At 44.7% G+C, this 17,536-nt stretch overlaps 1 protein-coding gene and 1 long non-coding RNA gene across 2 annotated transcripts; one reads left to right on the top strand and one right to left on the bottom strand.

The window, feature by feature from the left end:
- On the top strand, nt 5,173-6,294 carry LOC8085449 (osmotin-like protein). The gene has a single exon (XM_002458692.2). It carries the CDS (start codon nt 5,251-5,253, stop codon nt 6,004-6,006), a length of 756 nt encoding a protein of 251 aa, XP_002458737.1. The 5' UTR covers nt 5,173-5,250; the 3' UTR covers nt 6,007-6,294.
- On the bottom strand, nt 14,219-15,187 carry LOC110434101. Its single transcript, XR_002451574.1, has 2 exons — nt 14,846-15,187; nt 14,219-14,724 (listed from the first exon to the last, which is right to left on the bottom strand). It is a non-coding gene; the product is annotated as an uncharacterized LOC110434101 (long non-coding RNA).

Here is a 17,536-nt window from a genome sequence, read left to right as displayed (position 1 = left end):
GTCCCTTTGCTGTCCATGATTTACACGTGTGTTATTGGTTCGTAGATCGTAGTTACAATTCCTTCGGCTTCAGAACATCGCCCAGGTTTAAAAAAAATATCTCAGCCGATATTTAGAATATAATAATGAAAAAAAATGTCATGATTATTTCTCATAGACCCTATTTGCTTGAGTTCGGTAATATTTTTCTCTCAAAAAAATCCACGAATAGTACAGACTTCCAAATAAGGGAGATTCTTAGATCTCAGTAGATTTTAAGAATCTAGACAAAAAAAAAACAATGTGTTTTATTGAATTTTATGTCTGCATGTTAAAACTCACTAGAATCTAGCCCATTTAGATGAGATTCTAAAGTTCTGAGATTTTTGCTATCGAGATTCCAAAAATCTCACTAGAACCGAACATTACCTAAGGCATTTTGACTTACAGATTTTCAGAATTACATGATCGAGTAGAACATGCATAGTAGGAGATACAGTACATGGGATTTATAATGATCACCCAATTCAAACGGGATTTCGGCCACCAAAAAATGTATAAATGGATTGGACAGGTGGGTACCGTTTTGTTTTGATGCAATTTTATCCTGCAGTTGGGACTTCGGTGCTGACATGATATAAAAAATAAACTGCTGCCAGGCAAAAATTTTCACAAGCTCCTAGTGAAAAGATTAAACTCCACATGAAGTGCAAATCTCTACGTCATTTCAAAATTGCATCAATTGTGCCCAAAGTTGCATCTTCGTTTAAGATTTTCACAAATCTCTACGTGCAGCGGATTTCTTAAAGAAAATTTTGTTTTGATTGTGCCCAAAGTTGTGTTGTCGTCAGTCGGCACCACGACCATCGCCGCTCTGCCATGTAGCACCATACGGTAGCTTGGCTAATCATCCCGTGATGCGAAAGAAGCCGCAAGGCATTTGTGCCCTAGAGGAAGCACGAATTCACGCTAAAGCCCACCGGAACAAATTGCAAGTAACCAAACATATTATAATGCCTGAGCTAATTGAATAGCGCTTAAAAATACCTCTAGTGCATCAATAGCTTAACAAGGCAGGCTATTTTTTTTATCCGGTTATTTAGCTAATTGTTAGCCAACCATAGCTAATAGTTATCACTTCTAGATCCAAAAAACATATGTAGTTAATAAAATAGCTAGTGCTAGTTGTTAGCTAGACCTCTAAATAATAACTACTCCATCTCACTAGTTGGACCAAATCAGATAATAACAGTTTATAGTTTATCTCGTAGCATTTTTTTTGTTGATTGTGCATCCAAACACCTCCAACTAATAAGTAGCTAATATTATATATAAGCTATTAGCCAACTAATTATTAACAGACAATGAATTCAAACATGACCTTAGATTAATTTTTGGACCCAACTAGTAACATTTCAACGTACACCTAAGGGCACCTCGGTAACTTATGAGCTAGGTATAAGCATTTTATTCTATATTTTAATAGAAGAAAGAGGAAAACATCTCTTGATTAAGAGCCAGACTCATACGCATATTTTAACATCATACGAGATTGTCATATAGGCATAATCATATTATAAACCATTGCTAAAAGTTAGTATCATTAAAGAGATTGTCTTTGAGCTAATAATAATGTTCATATTGCAAGGACCATACCGCATACTTCTAGCCACCTCTCGTCCGTTAAATCCTAGATCCGCCAGTAGGTATATATCGCAGAGACCACACCGCATACGCTCCAGCATCGTATATGAATGCGATAGACTAGACATCCAGAAGTACTCCATATATTGCACCCTTCCCTAATACACGATGCTTGCCATCCATGTACACATGGGGTCTGTTTGGTAACTCCCAACCAGGCTCCAGCAAGCCACCTTTTGTTTGGTTCCTCCGTATATTGCACCCTTCACTGATGCACGATGCTTGCCATCCATGTACACATGGGGTCTGTTTGGTAACTCCCAACCAGGCTCCAGCAAGCCACCTTTAAGTTGTTTGGTTCCCACCTTTGGAGTCTGAAGCCATGCTATATGGAGCCACCGACCACCCTCTAGCCAGGCTTCAGAAAAACGAAAGGGGTGGTCGTTTTTCTGGAGCCAGGCTTGGCTAAGCATCGGTTGACGTTCTCCTCACCTCCCATCTCACACGCGGTCCTCATCCGAAGTCACCGACGGCGAGTCTGCGTATGCTCCAACTCCGGCGGCCTTCCTCCTGCGTCAGTCCAATCGTGGCTGAGCTTCCTCTCGCTTCCTCACTTCGACGGCCAGGAGGCCACGTGCCGTGGAGGTCCCATGTCGTGCAGACTAGTGGAAGAAGGTGAGGGCGTTCTTGGCGACGAGCTCGGGGGAGGTGTGGGGGTGCCTGGTGAGGGAGAGGAGAACGGCATCGACGTGGCCGTGGGACACCACGCCGGCAGGGAAGGCAGCGAAGAGCGCCTCCCATGACGCCCGCAGCTGGTGCGCCAGGTAGTGGGAGATGTGTTGAGGACCCGCATGTGTGGCGGCGTGGACAGCGCTGAAACGGGCATGCGACCGAGCATGCCGTCGTCGCGCCGCGCGACCACGCGGCCATCGGCGTTCACGGCGGGGATGTGCCCGTAGCCATGGTTGGATCTGTCAAGGATGCGAGATCCATGAGGACGGCATGAGGGAGCTCCACCGCCATGGATGCAACCTGGGAGCTCCACCGCGCCACCATGGAGGTCCACCGCGCGAGCATCACCGGCCACCATGGCAGCCCACGTTCTCTAGACTCCCAACAACCACGGCCATGGCAACAATGGAGGTGCCTGTTGTGCATAGAAGGTGTTCGAGGAATTGCTTCTATGCGGGTAAACTTACCTAAGTTTAGATGTGGTGATTCTATCTCAGAAACACAACCAACCAAACAGAAACTCCCCAAAGCCTGTTTAATGTTTGCACACAACCAAACACACATTGGTTGGCTAGTTAGGATCAGGCCTAAGCTGCCCAGGCTAAGTTTTGTGGCCAGGCTCCAAGAGACCAACGAACCAAACAGACCCATGTCCCATGGTGGCCACTGGCCACTACATGAGAGCCAGCGTTCAGAAAGTGCAAGTGCAAGGGGTACGAGGTCATCGTCCTAGTAATCACCGCTCGGGACCGGACTACTCCACCCGGTGTCAAAATGCATGGACTTCTTTGTTATATCAAATCTTGTGACACATAGACGTAGTATTAAATATAGTTAAAAATAAAAATTAATTATACAATTTAACTATAAATCATAAGATAAATCTTTTAAGTCTAGTTAGCTTATAATTAAATAATAATATCAAATAAAAACAAAAATAAAAATACTATTTTAAAATAAAAAAAATCGAAACTAAACAAGCCCAAAGCCAACAAAGCCCACTCGCGATGCAGACCTCACGTCATCGGGCCCGGCGGTGGCGGATACGCCTGCCCGCGCTGCAGGAAACGACTGCTCTTGTGCGAACAAAAAAAAGCCGCTGCTGCTGTTGACTGTTGTGCTGCACCAGTGCACGTACCGTGCTCCCACATGTGGGCTGTGGCAAGAAAGGTGGCACGGCACACCAGCCCCAGGCCCCCGCGGCCGGCCGGGCCTGACCGTCCGACGGCCCTGATTGCGGAGGTCGTGCAGCCGTGCTATTATGATGGCACGTGCTTATCCACAGACCACAGGCCACATCGCGCGCACGAGAGCTTTGCTCAGGCCACATTGCTCAGGAGTGCATTGCCAGGAAATTCCTACCCAGATCCACTTTATTCGATGCGATTTTTTAGTTTCCTGTGCTTTTTTATATAAATGGTTTATACAAACTTTTTGCATTTCAAAGGGGCCTACAGTAAGCACGCTCGCATGGCAATCCTTAGAGCAGGTACAATAATGGGCTTATAGCCAAACTAATGCTGATGTGGAGGAGAGAAGAGAGGAGAGAGATGATAGCTTGGCTCTTAGTTAAGCACCAAGCTGGGCACGGATGCATAGGTAGTAGTGGGCCCAAAAAGCAAATGTTGTGAGAAGAAAGAAGAAAGAGAATGTGTTTTAGAGACAAGTAGAAGACAACTTATTGTATAACTTGGCTCTAATTATTTAGCTTATAGCCAAACACTTGGCTCTATTATTGACCTTGCTCTTACTTCCGAAGTAGTATTGCCATCTGCATGTATAAAACCTAGCTAGTAGATAGACAGCTACTACGTGTCGTCCTATACATTGGATGTATCGGATAGTTATTGCTTGTTTTCTAAAGCTGCTTTAAAAAAGTAAGTTAAGGATAGGTATCTTCAAGGTAGCTGCTTTGAAAACAGACGTGACGCCGTCCTCTTGGGCCGGTCATGGTTACCACTTACCAAGGCCAAGGCCGTGTCTAGTTCCTTAGAAATTTTGCAAACTTTTTCACATTGTTATCACATTAAATTTTGCAATATATATATAAATCATTAAATATAGTTAGATAACTAACTAACTATATAATTTATTTGTAATTTATGAAACGAATAGTTAGTTTATAATTAGATAATATTTATCAAATATAAACAAAAATACTATGATGCCATTTTTTTTAAAAAAAATGTAACTGAACAAGGCCCAAGACCCAAGATAAAAGCCAGCGTCATCGGGACAATTGTCATGTTTGATTATTGTATAAATCTTCGACGTGCATTTACGAATAACTTAGTAACTTATTTTGAAATGCAACACCAAAAACTATTTTAAAAGGACAATAGCCTTGACACCAAACATGGGATAGCAAATCTGAATAGTGTGATTGTAAAAGGACAATAGCGGATAGCCTTGGCACCAAACATGGAATAGCAGTGACTGAATAATCATTTGGGGGAGAGATTTTTTCGCATTGGACAAAGTAGTGTTCGCGTACACCTTGAAATCTGGATGGAATTACAGCCAGAATGGTGACACGACTCCAGTGAGAATCATTTTGGCCTACCGAACATTCGTGTACGTATTACTGCGGTGAAGAACATGTGCTCTGTTAGTCCGTTTATCCTCTGATGATGGAATCATGGAAGGTGTCGATGGAAGCTGGTTTGTCGTTGTTCACTGCTTTCAAAATGCAAAGGCAACCGATGCATCGAGAGTTCGAGACACGGACACGCCCGCACCGTTCGCCGCAGTTGGAGCCAAACAAAACCCACGACGCCCACTGAACCAACAACTCCCACGCCCTATAAAACTACCCACCCAAAACCCCAGGGTCCTCACTTCACTCGTAACGGCCACAGCACAAATCACAACCAGCTCCCTGACAAGAACCCAACCATGGCTTCTCCCAAGATGCTCCCCCTCCTCCTGCTGGCCACCTCGCTCCTCCTGAGCTGCGGCCTCCTGGTGTCCGCCGACTACGCTCCCATGACCCTGACCGTGGTGAACAACTGCCCCTACCCGGTGTGGCCGGGCATCCAGGCCAACTCCGGCCACGACGTCCTGGAGGGCGGCGGCTTCTTCCTCCCGGCGCTCTCCCACAAGTCGTTCCCGGCGCCGGCGCACCCCTGGTCGGGCCGCATCTGGGCGCGCACGGGCTGCACCGGCGCCGGCGCGCAGCTCCACTGCGCCACGGGCGACTGCGGCGGGCGGCTGCAGTGCGGCGGGCTCGGCGGCGCGGCGCCCGCGACGCTGGCGCAGGTGAACCTCCACCACGGCAACGACCAGACCTCGTACGGGGTGAGCGTGGTGGACGGCTTCAACGTGGGCCTGTCCGTGACCCCGCACGAGGGCCGGGGCAACTGCCCCGTCCTGGCCTGCCGCAGGAACCTCACCGAGACCTGCCCCGGCGAGCTGCAGCTGCGGTCCCCGGCGGGGAGCGTCCTCGCGTGCAAGAGCGGCTGCGAGGCGTTCCGCACCGACGAGCTGTGCTGCCGCAACATGTACAACAGCCCGCGCACCTGCCGCGCGTCCAAGTACTCGGAGTTCTTCAAGCGCGAGTGCCCGCAGGCCTTCACCTACGCGCACGACAGCCCCTCGCTCACCCACGAGTGCGCCGCGCCGCGCGAGCTCAAGGTCATCTTCTGCCACTAGAGCTCGGAGCTTGCCAGCTCGGTGGGCGCGCGCCGTCGCCGTCGACAAGTGTCGCTAGGAGTCGTAGTAGGGATTTGCGGTGTGCGTGGTGTCTAGTGTGTGTGCGCTTCTGTGCTGGAATAGCTGTGCTGTGTTCTTCTGTAGGCTGTAGGTAACCGGGCTACTGGCCGTTGGATGTATGCGTTGCGTTCTGGCTGCAAAACTGATGTGGTGCTGTTGCTGCTTACTACAGTTTGCAGTCTAAAATAAACTTGTTCGATGTGCAATGATCGTTCGCGCATGTTCAAATGTCGAATCACTCTCTGTAAATCATGCAGTAGAACAAAGAACTCCGACCGAGGCCTTGTTTAGTTCCGAAAAATTTTGGGAAATAAACACTGTAGCACTTTCGTTTGTATTTGACAAATATTGTCCAATCATAGACTAACTAGACTCAAAAGATTCGTCTCGTCAATTTCGACCAAACTGTGCAATTAGTTTTTATTTTCGTCTATATTTAATACTCCATGCATGCGTCTAAAGATTCGATGTGACGGAGAATGTGAAAAATTTTGCAAATTTTTATGGAAAGTAAACAAGGCCCGAGTACTCATGAACTCTTGACTCATTTCGCTATTCGGCCCTCCGTGGCTCGATGCATCTTGGTGACTGGTGCCGCTTGCCGCCTTGTCCCTTTCCCATTCCATTTTTTGGCAGCTTTGCCTTTTTGATCATGGGATCCAGGTATCGGTGCCCGCTGCGTCGCTGCTCCGAGTCTACTGCTACGTCACAAGGCTACAAGAATTGAGTTCTGGCCTTGTTTAGTTCCCAAAATTTTTGCAAAATTTTTCAGATTTCCTATCACATCGAATCTTTAGACGTATGCATAGAGTATTAAATATAGATGAAAATAAAAACTAATTACACAGTTTGGTCGAAATTGACGAGACGAATCTTTTGAGCATAGTTAGTCTATGATTGGACAATATTTGTCACATACAAACGAAAGAGATACTGTAGCAATTTTGTAAAAAAATTGGGAAGTAAACAAGGCCTAAGGCCCTGTTTAGATGCAACCAAACAGCCAAAATTTTTAGAGAAATGTGTATTTTTTGAAAGAATGGATCTAAACAGGAGCTTGTAAAATTTGGCTGTAAATATTTAGAATTTGGAACCTTAGAGCACCAAAACTGTGTAAACTTGCTTAGAGACCCGTGTCTTGTGTGTTACAGACCAAAAAGTTTGAATAGCATCTAAACACCTATTAGAATGTAAAGTTTACAGCCAAAAGTTTTGGATGTAAAGATTTGGGATCTAGGTCTTGTTTAGTTCGCAAAAATTTTTAAGATTTCCCGTCACATCGAATCTTTGGTCGCATACATAGAGCGTTAAATATAGATAAAAATAAAAACTAATTGCACATTTACCTTTAATTTATGAGATGAATCTTTTGAGTCTAGTTACTTCGTGACTGGACAATGTTTGTCAAATAAAAACGAAAATGCTACAGTAGCCAAAAAGTAAAAAAAATATATCAAACTAAACAAGGCCTAAACAGGCCCTAACTGGGTTAATGGGATCAAGAGACAGTGCAGTGAGATTGGCAATTTGGCATCTTTGTCATGGCCTTCTAGGAAGGTCTGTTCACTAAGACAACGTTGGTTAGTTATTCTGATATGCAAATAATCCCAACAGATATGCATGCATTATTTTGATAGTGTTATGCATTATTCCCAACGGACATGTGAGATTGATGAAGCCGGTGCATGAGCTTGGTTCATCCTCCCCGTGTCGGACGGTAGAGCAAGCTTTAGGAGGCAGAGCATCGGAAGCGGTGAAAGGCCGGGAGCGCGTGACTGCACGCAGAACTTGCTGTAGGTACTAGCGCCGCTATAGGGTGAAATTGAAACAGCGAACGTGGGTGGTCCCTAGGAATTGGATAAGAACGTACAGTACATGATCATCCAGTAGAACAAAGAACAAAGCAATAGAAGCCGGTGCATCAGCTGTGTGCCTGTCGGGAAGGAGCACCTTCAAATGAATTATGGAGGTGTTCGACTAAGCGCAAGTATTATAATATAGTCAGCTGCTGGCTGTAAGATTTCTTTATAGTCTTCTTACAGTCCACTCATATAATGGTTAGCTCATCATGGTCCACTTGTCTGTCTCACAGGCTTTCTTGGTTTTTGTGTCTGAGCCGGTTGTAAGGTTACAGTCCGCTTTTACTCTATCTCCTCTTCCCTCTCCTCCACCTCAGCATTTAGCTGGCTTACAGTCTGCTATAATACTTGCTCAGCTTAAACGGCGAATAGGACGATGCTTTAATACAAAATCATTGAGGTTATTAGGACAGTTCTAGCTAACAAGTAACAACCAAAGCTAGAAAATAGAAATGGAGTTCTCTCCCTGTCCTGGTTTTCTGCACTCTCGACTTGCATTTTGAAATACAAACAGCCGCGGGTGAGCATTTCATGTGATGAGTGTGATGACTGATGACCGAGAGTTCTCTTTTAGTATAGGCTGTAGTTCGACTTCCGACCTTCGTACTGAAATTTGTAAGTATACCATAACAATGTGAAAACTTTCAAATCGAGTTTAAAGTTCAAAACAATCGAGGGAAAATATTTTTATACTCCTTTTAGATTAGGAGCATTTGTACTTTAGTTATTTGGATTGTCTATAGTGTAATTTTTATGTATACCGTGTCTCAAAAGGAATGAAACGGATTCCAACCACCAAAGCTCGGCCCATTGTTGTTGGGCTATTTGCTTGTGTCTCAAATGGGCTCATTTTGGGTGGGCTAAACAAATTGAAGGAATGAGGGTGACTGATTTTCGACATTCCACTAACTGATGAGAAGCCCATGTAAGTTCTTCGTATGTGCACAGTGACTCACCCCCCACCCACCCCCACGGTGTTGATTAGCTAAAAGCAAAATGAAATTTTGATTTCTCCCATCAACATCCTCCATCTTTTTTAAAAACAAAACAAACTAACTCTCATTTGAGTATCCGCTATAAAGCTATGTCAACTCGAACTGATTCTTCTCACTTTTTCATTACTCGTAAAATGCTACTCAATATCTACTCAGGGTCCTTTTCTAAAATTTGCAATACAATCAAACAACCAAACATAATCAAATTAAACATAATTTGAATGCATGGGACAATTGTCACACCTCAAAATCCAAATTTTGGGATGTGACTTGAAAACACTAAAAAATGTATTTTATTATTTTCTAAGAATTTCCAGTATTTCTTTAATCTGTTGCCAAATTTGGAGAGCCAAAAAAAGTTAATTTATAAACTTTTACAATTTACAATTAAATAGAGCATTTCCGTTGCACTCGTGTCGCTGGAATTATACATATAATTTTTTTTTTGCTTCCTTGGATTAATTTGTTTGATTTGTTTTTGCCCGTGAAAATCATCCTCAACTCTTTCTGAAAATTTATGTATGAACAAAAGTCCTTTTCTTGTTTCTTGTTCAACTCGGCAGTTTGCTTTTCCTTTTTCCTTGTCCCACAGTTGCTTGAGCCCAACGCCCACAGTCGAGTCCGGTTGTAGACCCTGAGTTGAACGGATCAGTGGAACTTATGCATAGTAGCACGCCAACACGATCACCTGTCCGTCCTTTTTCTCGGAACAACAAAAGAAGCATCTGGCGTGCCCTTTTACGCGACGCCGTTGCCTTGCTGATCACAAAACACCTTCGTGCCCGAGCTTTCTCAAGAACCATCGTCGGGTACCAAGCTAAAAGCCGTCCATGCATCGATCTGCAAACAAAGCGGAAGGGGCTCTGCCGTCGCTGGTCGTCTGCCGTGCCCGGCGCCGTACAGGCGTGCCCTACTCTACCTCGCCGGAGTTGAGTTGCTGGAGGTCGACGTAAACCGTCAACCGTCATCAACGCCAACCAAGCTGTCAGCATCGATCTTCAGGCCGAGCCGCCTATTATGGTGGTGAGGGTCTCTCTCCTCTGCACTGCGCCGTAGTTCTTCCTGCAAGTAAATGCAGCTGCGAACCAACAAGTACAGTATGTTCCTCAAAGCTCGTGCGGCATAGATGATGCAGTGCACCTTGCCACGGTTGCTGGCTAATTAACTGCGTCGCTGGTGTCATGATTAGATCATGGTTATGCAATAATTCAGATTTCCCTTCATATCACAAAAGTTCTTTGCCAACACCCAACAGAAGCATCGCCTGCTTGCAAACGCTGACATGTCTGAACTTGCATGCAATTAGTAAACCTTGCAACAAACCTGCTCACTTAATTTAAGTTCTTTTATTTGCACCCCGACTAATATCATACCCTTGTCTCCCGTCTCCGTGGCTACTACGGTCGATCGTGTGGAGTATGGACTCCCGTTGTTGTCGCGAAGTCAGCCCACCAACGTCTCAGTCTTATGACCACCGATGTGGTCAGGTCAGAGGCTGCTGAATGACCAAAAGATCAGCTGAAAGTATCAGGCTGTTTCTTTCTTTCTTTCTTTTTTTCCCTGACGCCCGGCTAGATTCGGCTTGCCTGAAAGACAAAGATCCAAACAGCAAAGGTCACCGAAAAAAGAGAGGATCTGTGCTTCCGCGGGCTGCAGCGGCTCATGTAGTCTGCGAATGCGAGGTCCACCGGCGTCGCCGGAGACCGCACTATTGGTGGCCCGAAGCGTGACGACTTTTGCTCTTGTGCTCGTACTACGATACGATCCGGCGGCACCCGGCATGTTCCGATCGTTATCTATCCTATTCCTATCAGCTATCGCGCTTTTGGACCGGACCGGCTCCGGTGCTGGTGGCGATGGGGCCGCAAGGGAAAACGATGGCCGTCCAATCGTCGTCGCCTCGCCGGGGAAAAGCGGCACTGCCGAAATTGTAGTTTCTGGTGACGTGCAGTGCATCACGTTTTTCGGTCTGCGAAAGTAGCGTCCTTTCTTGTGCTTGGTGTCATTCGCTCTGCACCGGGGCTTGATCCGCTGGTGACTATACTGAGGCCTTGTTTAATTTCAAAAAAATTCAAGATTTTCCATCACATGATGTGATTCACATCAAATTTTGCGGCATATACATAAAGCATAAAATATAAACACACAGGTGAGCTAATAAAGCAATTTAAAAAGTAGTCATTATTTTTAGCCAAACTTTAGACATGAGATTGAAACACGGACCGAAGGAACATCTTGAAGATTTGAACACCAGCTCGCCGAAGTAGGTAGTAGGTTGTAGGTAATAAGAGAACAGGCAGGACATGGTGCCATAGGTGGGCTCCTCTTGGGCGAGCAAGTTGCCGATTCCGACCCAGGGCCAGGGGTCTGTTCCCCTTACGCAAAGGGGAAGGGACGGCACGAAATGCCACGGCGTCGGCGGCTCATCATACCGTTTCGCGCTGCCCGGCGTGGGCAAAGCAACGGATGGCTGGGTGGGATGCCTGCAGCGCGCGGCGAGGGTGCGGAGCGCGCACCGACCCATGCGACCCTTGTCGGCCCATTTGCCCGAAACGTTCGTCCCGTTCCAGTACCCCGCCCGCTGCCGCGTTGCCGTCGACGTCTGCCTCCTGGCGTTCACGAGGAGCGCACCCGCTCGGCGCCCGTCCGCGCAATCTGTCCTGCCTGGCCGTGGCCGTGGCCGAGCCCTGTCATGTGTAAACAGCCTCCGATCCATCGCCCGGGGCCCAGGGATGGCCGAAGCATGCAAGTTCATTGGCTGGAAGGTCGACGGCATGTCGGCCAGTCCGCGGTGGCGGCTCCAGGACGGTGATTCCGAGCTTGCGATCGGTCAACCTTTTTTCAAGAAGCGTTACAAATTTACAATTCCCCCTCTGCTAGACTGAGGCCTTGTTTAGTTCGCAAAAAATTTCAAAATTTTCCGTCACATCGAATTTTTTGTCGTATGTATGAAGTATTAAATACAGACGAAAATAAAAACTAACTGCACAGTTTACCTGTAATTTGTGAGATGAATCTTTTGAGCCTAGTTACTCCGTGATTGGACAATGTTTGTCAAATAAAAACGAAATGCTACTAGCCGAAAACAAAATTTTTGCGAACTAAACAAGGCCTGAAACTGACTGTTCCACCTGTCAACATGGCCTAGTTGCCGTAGACGAATAGTGCTTGTGTTTTCCCTGCCTTGTCTAGTTCACTCCGAAAATTTTAAATTCTTTAAAGATTGCCCCTCTATAAAATCTTTGCACACATACATGAAACATTAAATATAAATAAAAAATAATTAATTATACAATTTATATGTAATTTACGAAATGAATCTCTTTTTAAGACTAGTTAGTTTATGATTGGACAAAAAATATCAATACAAACAAAAATACTACAATAGACAAATTTAAAATTTTCACCAACTAAACGAGGCCCAAGGCAATTGTTGATTGTTTGGTGCAAAGTTTGATTTAGTTCGGTAATACCATTTGCGTGTCAGTGCTTATGTGGGCTAGCATATTTATGTCGTTGTGGGTCTTTTTGAGATAGAGACACCAATTCTTTCCTGATGACCATTTCGTCGTGCTTGCAGAGAACGAACACGGTAGCGGAACAGCAATCGTGCACTTCTCGGATTGGGTTCTTGAGCGCCAAATGTACTCGCGATTATTAATTGTAAAATTACAAATAGGTTTTGCTACCTCTGTCAAGAAGAATGTAATTATAGAAACTAAAATATTTTAAGTTTAGCTAAGTTTATAAAAAAATAGTATCAATATTTACAACGTCAAATAAATATATTATGAAAATATGTTTCATTACGAATCTAGTGATATCTATTTTCTCCACCACGAAATAATACAATTATGAGTTGCGTACCAAGTGGAGTGGTTCATGTTTGACTATGTTTCTAGCAAATGATATTTATATTTATGGCTCCAAATTAATATATTATAAAAAACATATCTTATAATCAATTTAATAATATTTTTTGGTATCATGTAATACTTTTTTATTTATAATTGGTCAAACTTAAGGTACTAAAACATGGTACTGCTTTTTAGGAAGGATTATTATCTTTTTATATATAAATTGGGTTAATTTTGACATACTTTAACATTGTTCTATAACTAGGTAGTGTGTCCGTGCGTTGCTACGGGATAACCAAGCATTTTTATAATAAAAATACATAGATCGCACGATAAAATAATAATACTATGAAATTAGATACCAAAATTAAAGTGACACTTAATCCAAAATGCAATGTTCATGAAATTAGTGACTAAGGGCGCGACATCGCAGACTCAGAAACTCTCATATAATACCTTTTCATGATATGTTTCTTATTTCTTTCACTCCTCTTTTCATTCTGTGCGGCAACGGCAAAAAATAGTGTCACGATTTTGTAAGTATGAATGTGTCACGTATCCAAAAACAACTTCAATCACTATGTTAATGCTACTATTAATGCACTACACGTCCATTTTGTTTGTTGTAAGAGCACTCCCAATGCAGACTTCACTATGGTTTCTATAGCTATTTATTACTTCTCTATTTATTAGATTTTGCTGATGTGACACAATATTTATTGATGAAAGAGAGGGAAAACGGAAGAAACCGAGTCTATCTTAGACTCGACGTCTACTCTTCCATCGATGCGGAAGAAATCGATTGCATCAGCGTTGGGAAAGTCCAGGTAGTTTCTATCGAGCCCTCTCAGATCCCGTGTGCCTTCTTCGCTCGCATGGCCGCTGGCATGGAGCTCGCGCGACTACGTACGGTCTCCCTCTGACCACAGAGGATCTGGTGCCAAAAGAGAGAATGATTGGGTAGATTTTTATTTAGACTCTAAACAAAAACATTGCATTGGAAAGATTGGTTTCTTGACACAATATCCTAGATTATAGAAACTATGATAGTTTGTTGCATTGTGAGTGCCCTAAATGGACAATCATGCATTCCCGTATGGTCATCATTGCTTTAATAAACTCCTCTTAATTGATCTCGCGGTTAGGGACGTGGCCAGTTCATGGTCTACGGGAGGAAGAGGCTGAGGTGGACCAATGGGAGGAGGAGGAGGTGAGGTAGCGCTGAGATGGACCAATGGGAGAATTCTGAGTGACATATATGGAGCATCTTGTGTTTATACAGGTAAATTCCCTCTCTCTTGCTTGTTATAAATGGATAGCCATGCCTTACCATATGGTCATCATTGCCTTGACAAACTCTTCTTAGTTAATCTAGGTGATTTCAAACCATACACTTAGCAGTTGGGCATGGCATCTATGGCATGCCCATCCAAACAGGCAGTGCGAGCGCTCGTGATCTTGAACTACAGATCGGAGAAGAATAACATTGTTCCAACAAGCTACATAGAAGAATTTAAATAGACAACACAACACCAAAATGGTGAAGATGACCAGCAAAGACAAGAGAGCTAAACTTTTACATGCACAGATAGCACTAAAATTATTCTCCGTTCAGAAGAGGCTAGGCATATGCAGCGTATTGCAAAAACATGGGTGTACTGTAGGGTTTGAAAATTACCGAGCCTCACACAGCACAGCAAGTCGCTAGTACTCTTCTATAGCAAATTGCAATTGGCAACTCATTGCATGACTCTGCAGACTACGGACCAAATCTCAATTGGCAAATGGCAACTCATTGTCTGACTCTGCAAACTACAGACCTACAACTCTGGCCTCTGGTGAGGGTCGTGGACGTTTGGCAACACAAGCAGGTCCCCTTCGTTGATTGGTGCCGCAGATCAGGTGTTGTGGTGGGCGTGCAACATCTTTGAAAGGGATTGAAGTAAGCTGGGATAATGCATATAAGAACATATAATTAGATTAGATCCGAAGACAAATAGCCAATTAGTTTCAGAGTTTGGGTGCTCCGTTTCGCACAGTAGGAAGGGAAGAGAAGGGATTGGCACACCTAGTGGTACGTTCTGGGTGATCACCACAGCGGCCTTCGCACCTCAATGAACACAGCCTTGGTAGGCGTCGCCTGCCCCAAGTCGGCAACAACCGGCACAGCATCCGTGGCGTGCAACGGCGGGCATGCTGGAGCCGTGGGTGAGGAGAGGTCTCGCACAAGAATAGGATTGGGAATCCGAGGAGTCGCGATCACATGGAGAGAGATGGAGAGCGAGGACGCGAGGAGCTACGCACGGAGCCACCGAGAAGGCAAGACGTGGGTTCGCCAGCTCTGCGCAACCGATGGTGCTGGCGGCGAGCACTGTGTGGTTAGAGATGCGGGGTAGGGGAAGTATGGATCGTGGGGAAAGGAAGGATAGAGGGAGAGGGCGACCCGCGAGGTGCGTGATTAACGACGATGTTTCCAAATTTTGTTTCGGAAGGATGGAAGGAGCGCGAAATCACGTTGGAGCGACGCGTGTGGATCGCAAAGGCAGAACCAAGGGACCATCTCACAATGTCGCACCAAAAAATTATCCACTCTTTAGTCTTTTTAGTTGTAGGAGATTGTAACGGATGGAGTAGCGAATAGCAGGAATGTTTGGACGTGTGAGACTTTGGCATTGTTTGAGGAGCTTCTTGCGACATTTGCTTGTAAGCTGACAAAAGCTTTAAAAACTACACTTTATTAGGCTAGTCTTAATAGGGGGCTTCACAACGTTATTTTCAAGACTACCATGTCATATAAAATAAAATTAAAATTGAATAAAACACCCACTTTCAATAGAGTTTTATTCCATGGTTTTATAGGCATTTAATTTCAAAATTCATAGAGAGTTGGTAATCGTGCCAAAAGAGTTTTATTTAAATGAAACATGTTTTCTTCTCTCTCTTTAAATACACTGTCATATCATAAAAAAATGCCTATGTGATAATCTATTTAATGTAAATGAAACTTTCACTGAGACTGACTTGTTATACTAAAAGCATAGAAGTTCCTTCAGAGCGGCTTCCAGAGTAAGATTATTTAAAAGGTGAAGTTATCGTACCCTCGAACAGGGCCAAAAACCCAATTTTGTATAAGAAATGGCTCCCTTTAGTACTATTTTAATGAAGAAAGAGTTTGAGATCTCTATTTAATATTAAAGAACAGAATAATTTTTAACCCACTTTTTCAGTGCTAAAGTGTACTTAACCAAGACAAACAAAATTGATTAACGGAGGCAGACAAATCATCTGTATCTTCAAAAGGTCATGGTTAATCCAGATCTACGGAGGCAGTTGGTCCGTCCATCTTAGTTAATAGATTAACGAAGGCAGACATGTTAAAGCAACGCCTCGATTGATACCAATTAACGAAGACGATTGGCCTAATGCGCCCGCCCCGATTAATAGTTTCCAAAAAAAAGCCCATCAACAAGTTCGATGAGCCCATCGACGCACCTCTGCCACCGCTACTCACTGGATCCGAGCCATAGCAGCTGGATCAGAGGTTCGCTGTCGTCGCATTGTTGCTGGAAGAGACGTCTGCCGCTACTATGTCGTTGTCATAAGAGACGCCCACCGCTGGATCTGCTAGCGCTAAGGAGAAGCGCCGCTGGGGCCGGAACCCCCGCTGGCCGCCTCCTTGAATCCGAACCACCGGAGGTGCAGGGGTCGCCCTGAGGAAGCAAGGTGGAGGTGGATGGAGCCGACAGAGGTGGAAGTGGAGGGGTCCAATTGGAGGTGTAGGTGGAGGGCGCCGCTAGTGGTGGAAGTGGAGATGGAGGGTGTTGGGTGGAGGTGGAAGGCAGCCTGGAGGTGAAGATGGAGGGGGCGGTGCTCAGGAAGAAGGAGCCGCTCCGACATGATACGCTAGAGAGTGAGGAGCATGAGAATGATAGAGATAGGGAGATATGTCTCTAATTAGGTGGATAGGGATGGGCAAAGAGAGAGCGCATTGACGTCACGTGGCCCCATGCATAATACTTAGTGAAGAAGCACAAATACATTGATGTTGGAGACGACTCCACGTGACCATCGATCTTGTCATCTATACATCTACGCCAACGATTCACAGGTGTGCAGAAGTAGAACAGATGGCGTGGTTCCCATGGTGCAGTCGATGTGGCGTGATCCGTGTGGCCTGGTGTGTGGCAACGAGAGGTGTGTGGGTGGTTTCACGAAAACGAGGGGTGCAATTAGCAGTTTTTTCAAACCACGCATGAGAAACAGAGGGTGTGGGCGTTGGGCTCTAGGCGTGCGACAAAATAAGCGGTGACGGGTGGGACTGGGCCCAAGAGTTGGCTGGTTCGTTTTTTTAGGCGAACACATTATAAATGCTTGATTCTGTAAACAATTTACTAAGGCTTAAACCTTAAGCGTTTGCCTCGGTTATTATTTACTGATTAACCGAGATGGTTGTTGATATGCGACCGTCTGTTAATGTATTACAATCTTAGTTAACCGATATTAATAAAGACAGACGTGTTCGTTAAGATTAACCGAGATGGTCACTAGGCTGGCTGTTTGACAAAATGTTGTGCATAAGTTTTTGTGTAGTTGTGTTTACTTTAAAAAACTTATATTTTCATTTTTTTTTACTGTCTATAAACTACCCGCATACAGTCCGATACCGTATTTGATTTGAATTCATGATCTCATAGTATATAAACTAAATCCATGAATAGAAATTTAAATTACTCATATCCGGTAAGAATAAAAAAATCCT

Source organism: Sorghum bicolor, chromosome 3, assembly GCF_000003195.3.
Source record: "Sorghum bicolor cultivar BTx623 chromosome 3, Sorghum_bicolor_NCBIv3, whole genome shotgun sequence".
NCBI lineage: Eukaryota > Viridiplantae > Streptophyta > Magnoliopsida > Poales > Poaceae > Sorghum > Sorghum bicolor.
The sequence above is the reverse complement of the archived record's forward strand: the minus strand, read 5'-3'. Positions and strand labels throughout refer to the sequence as shown.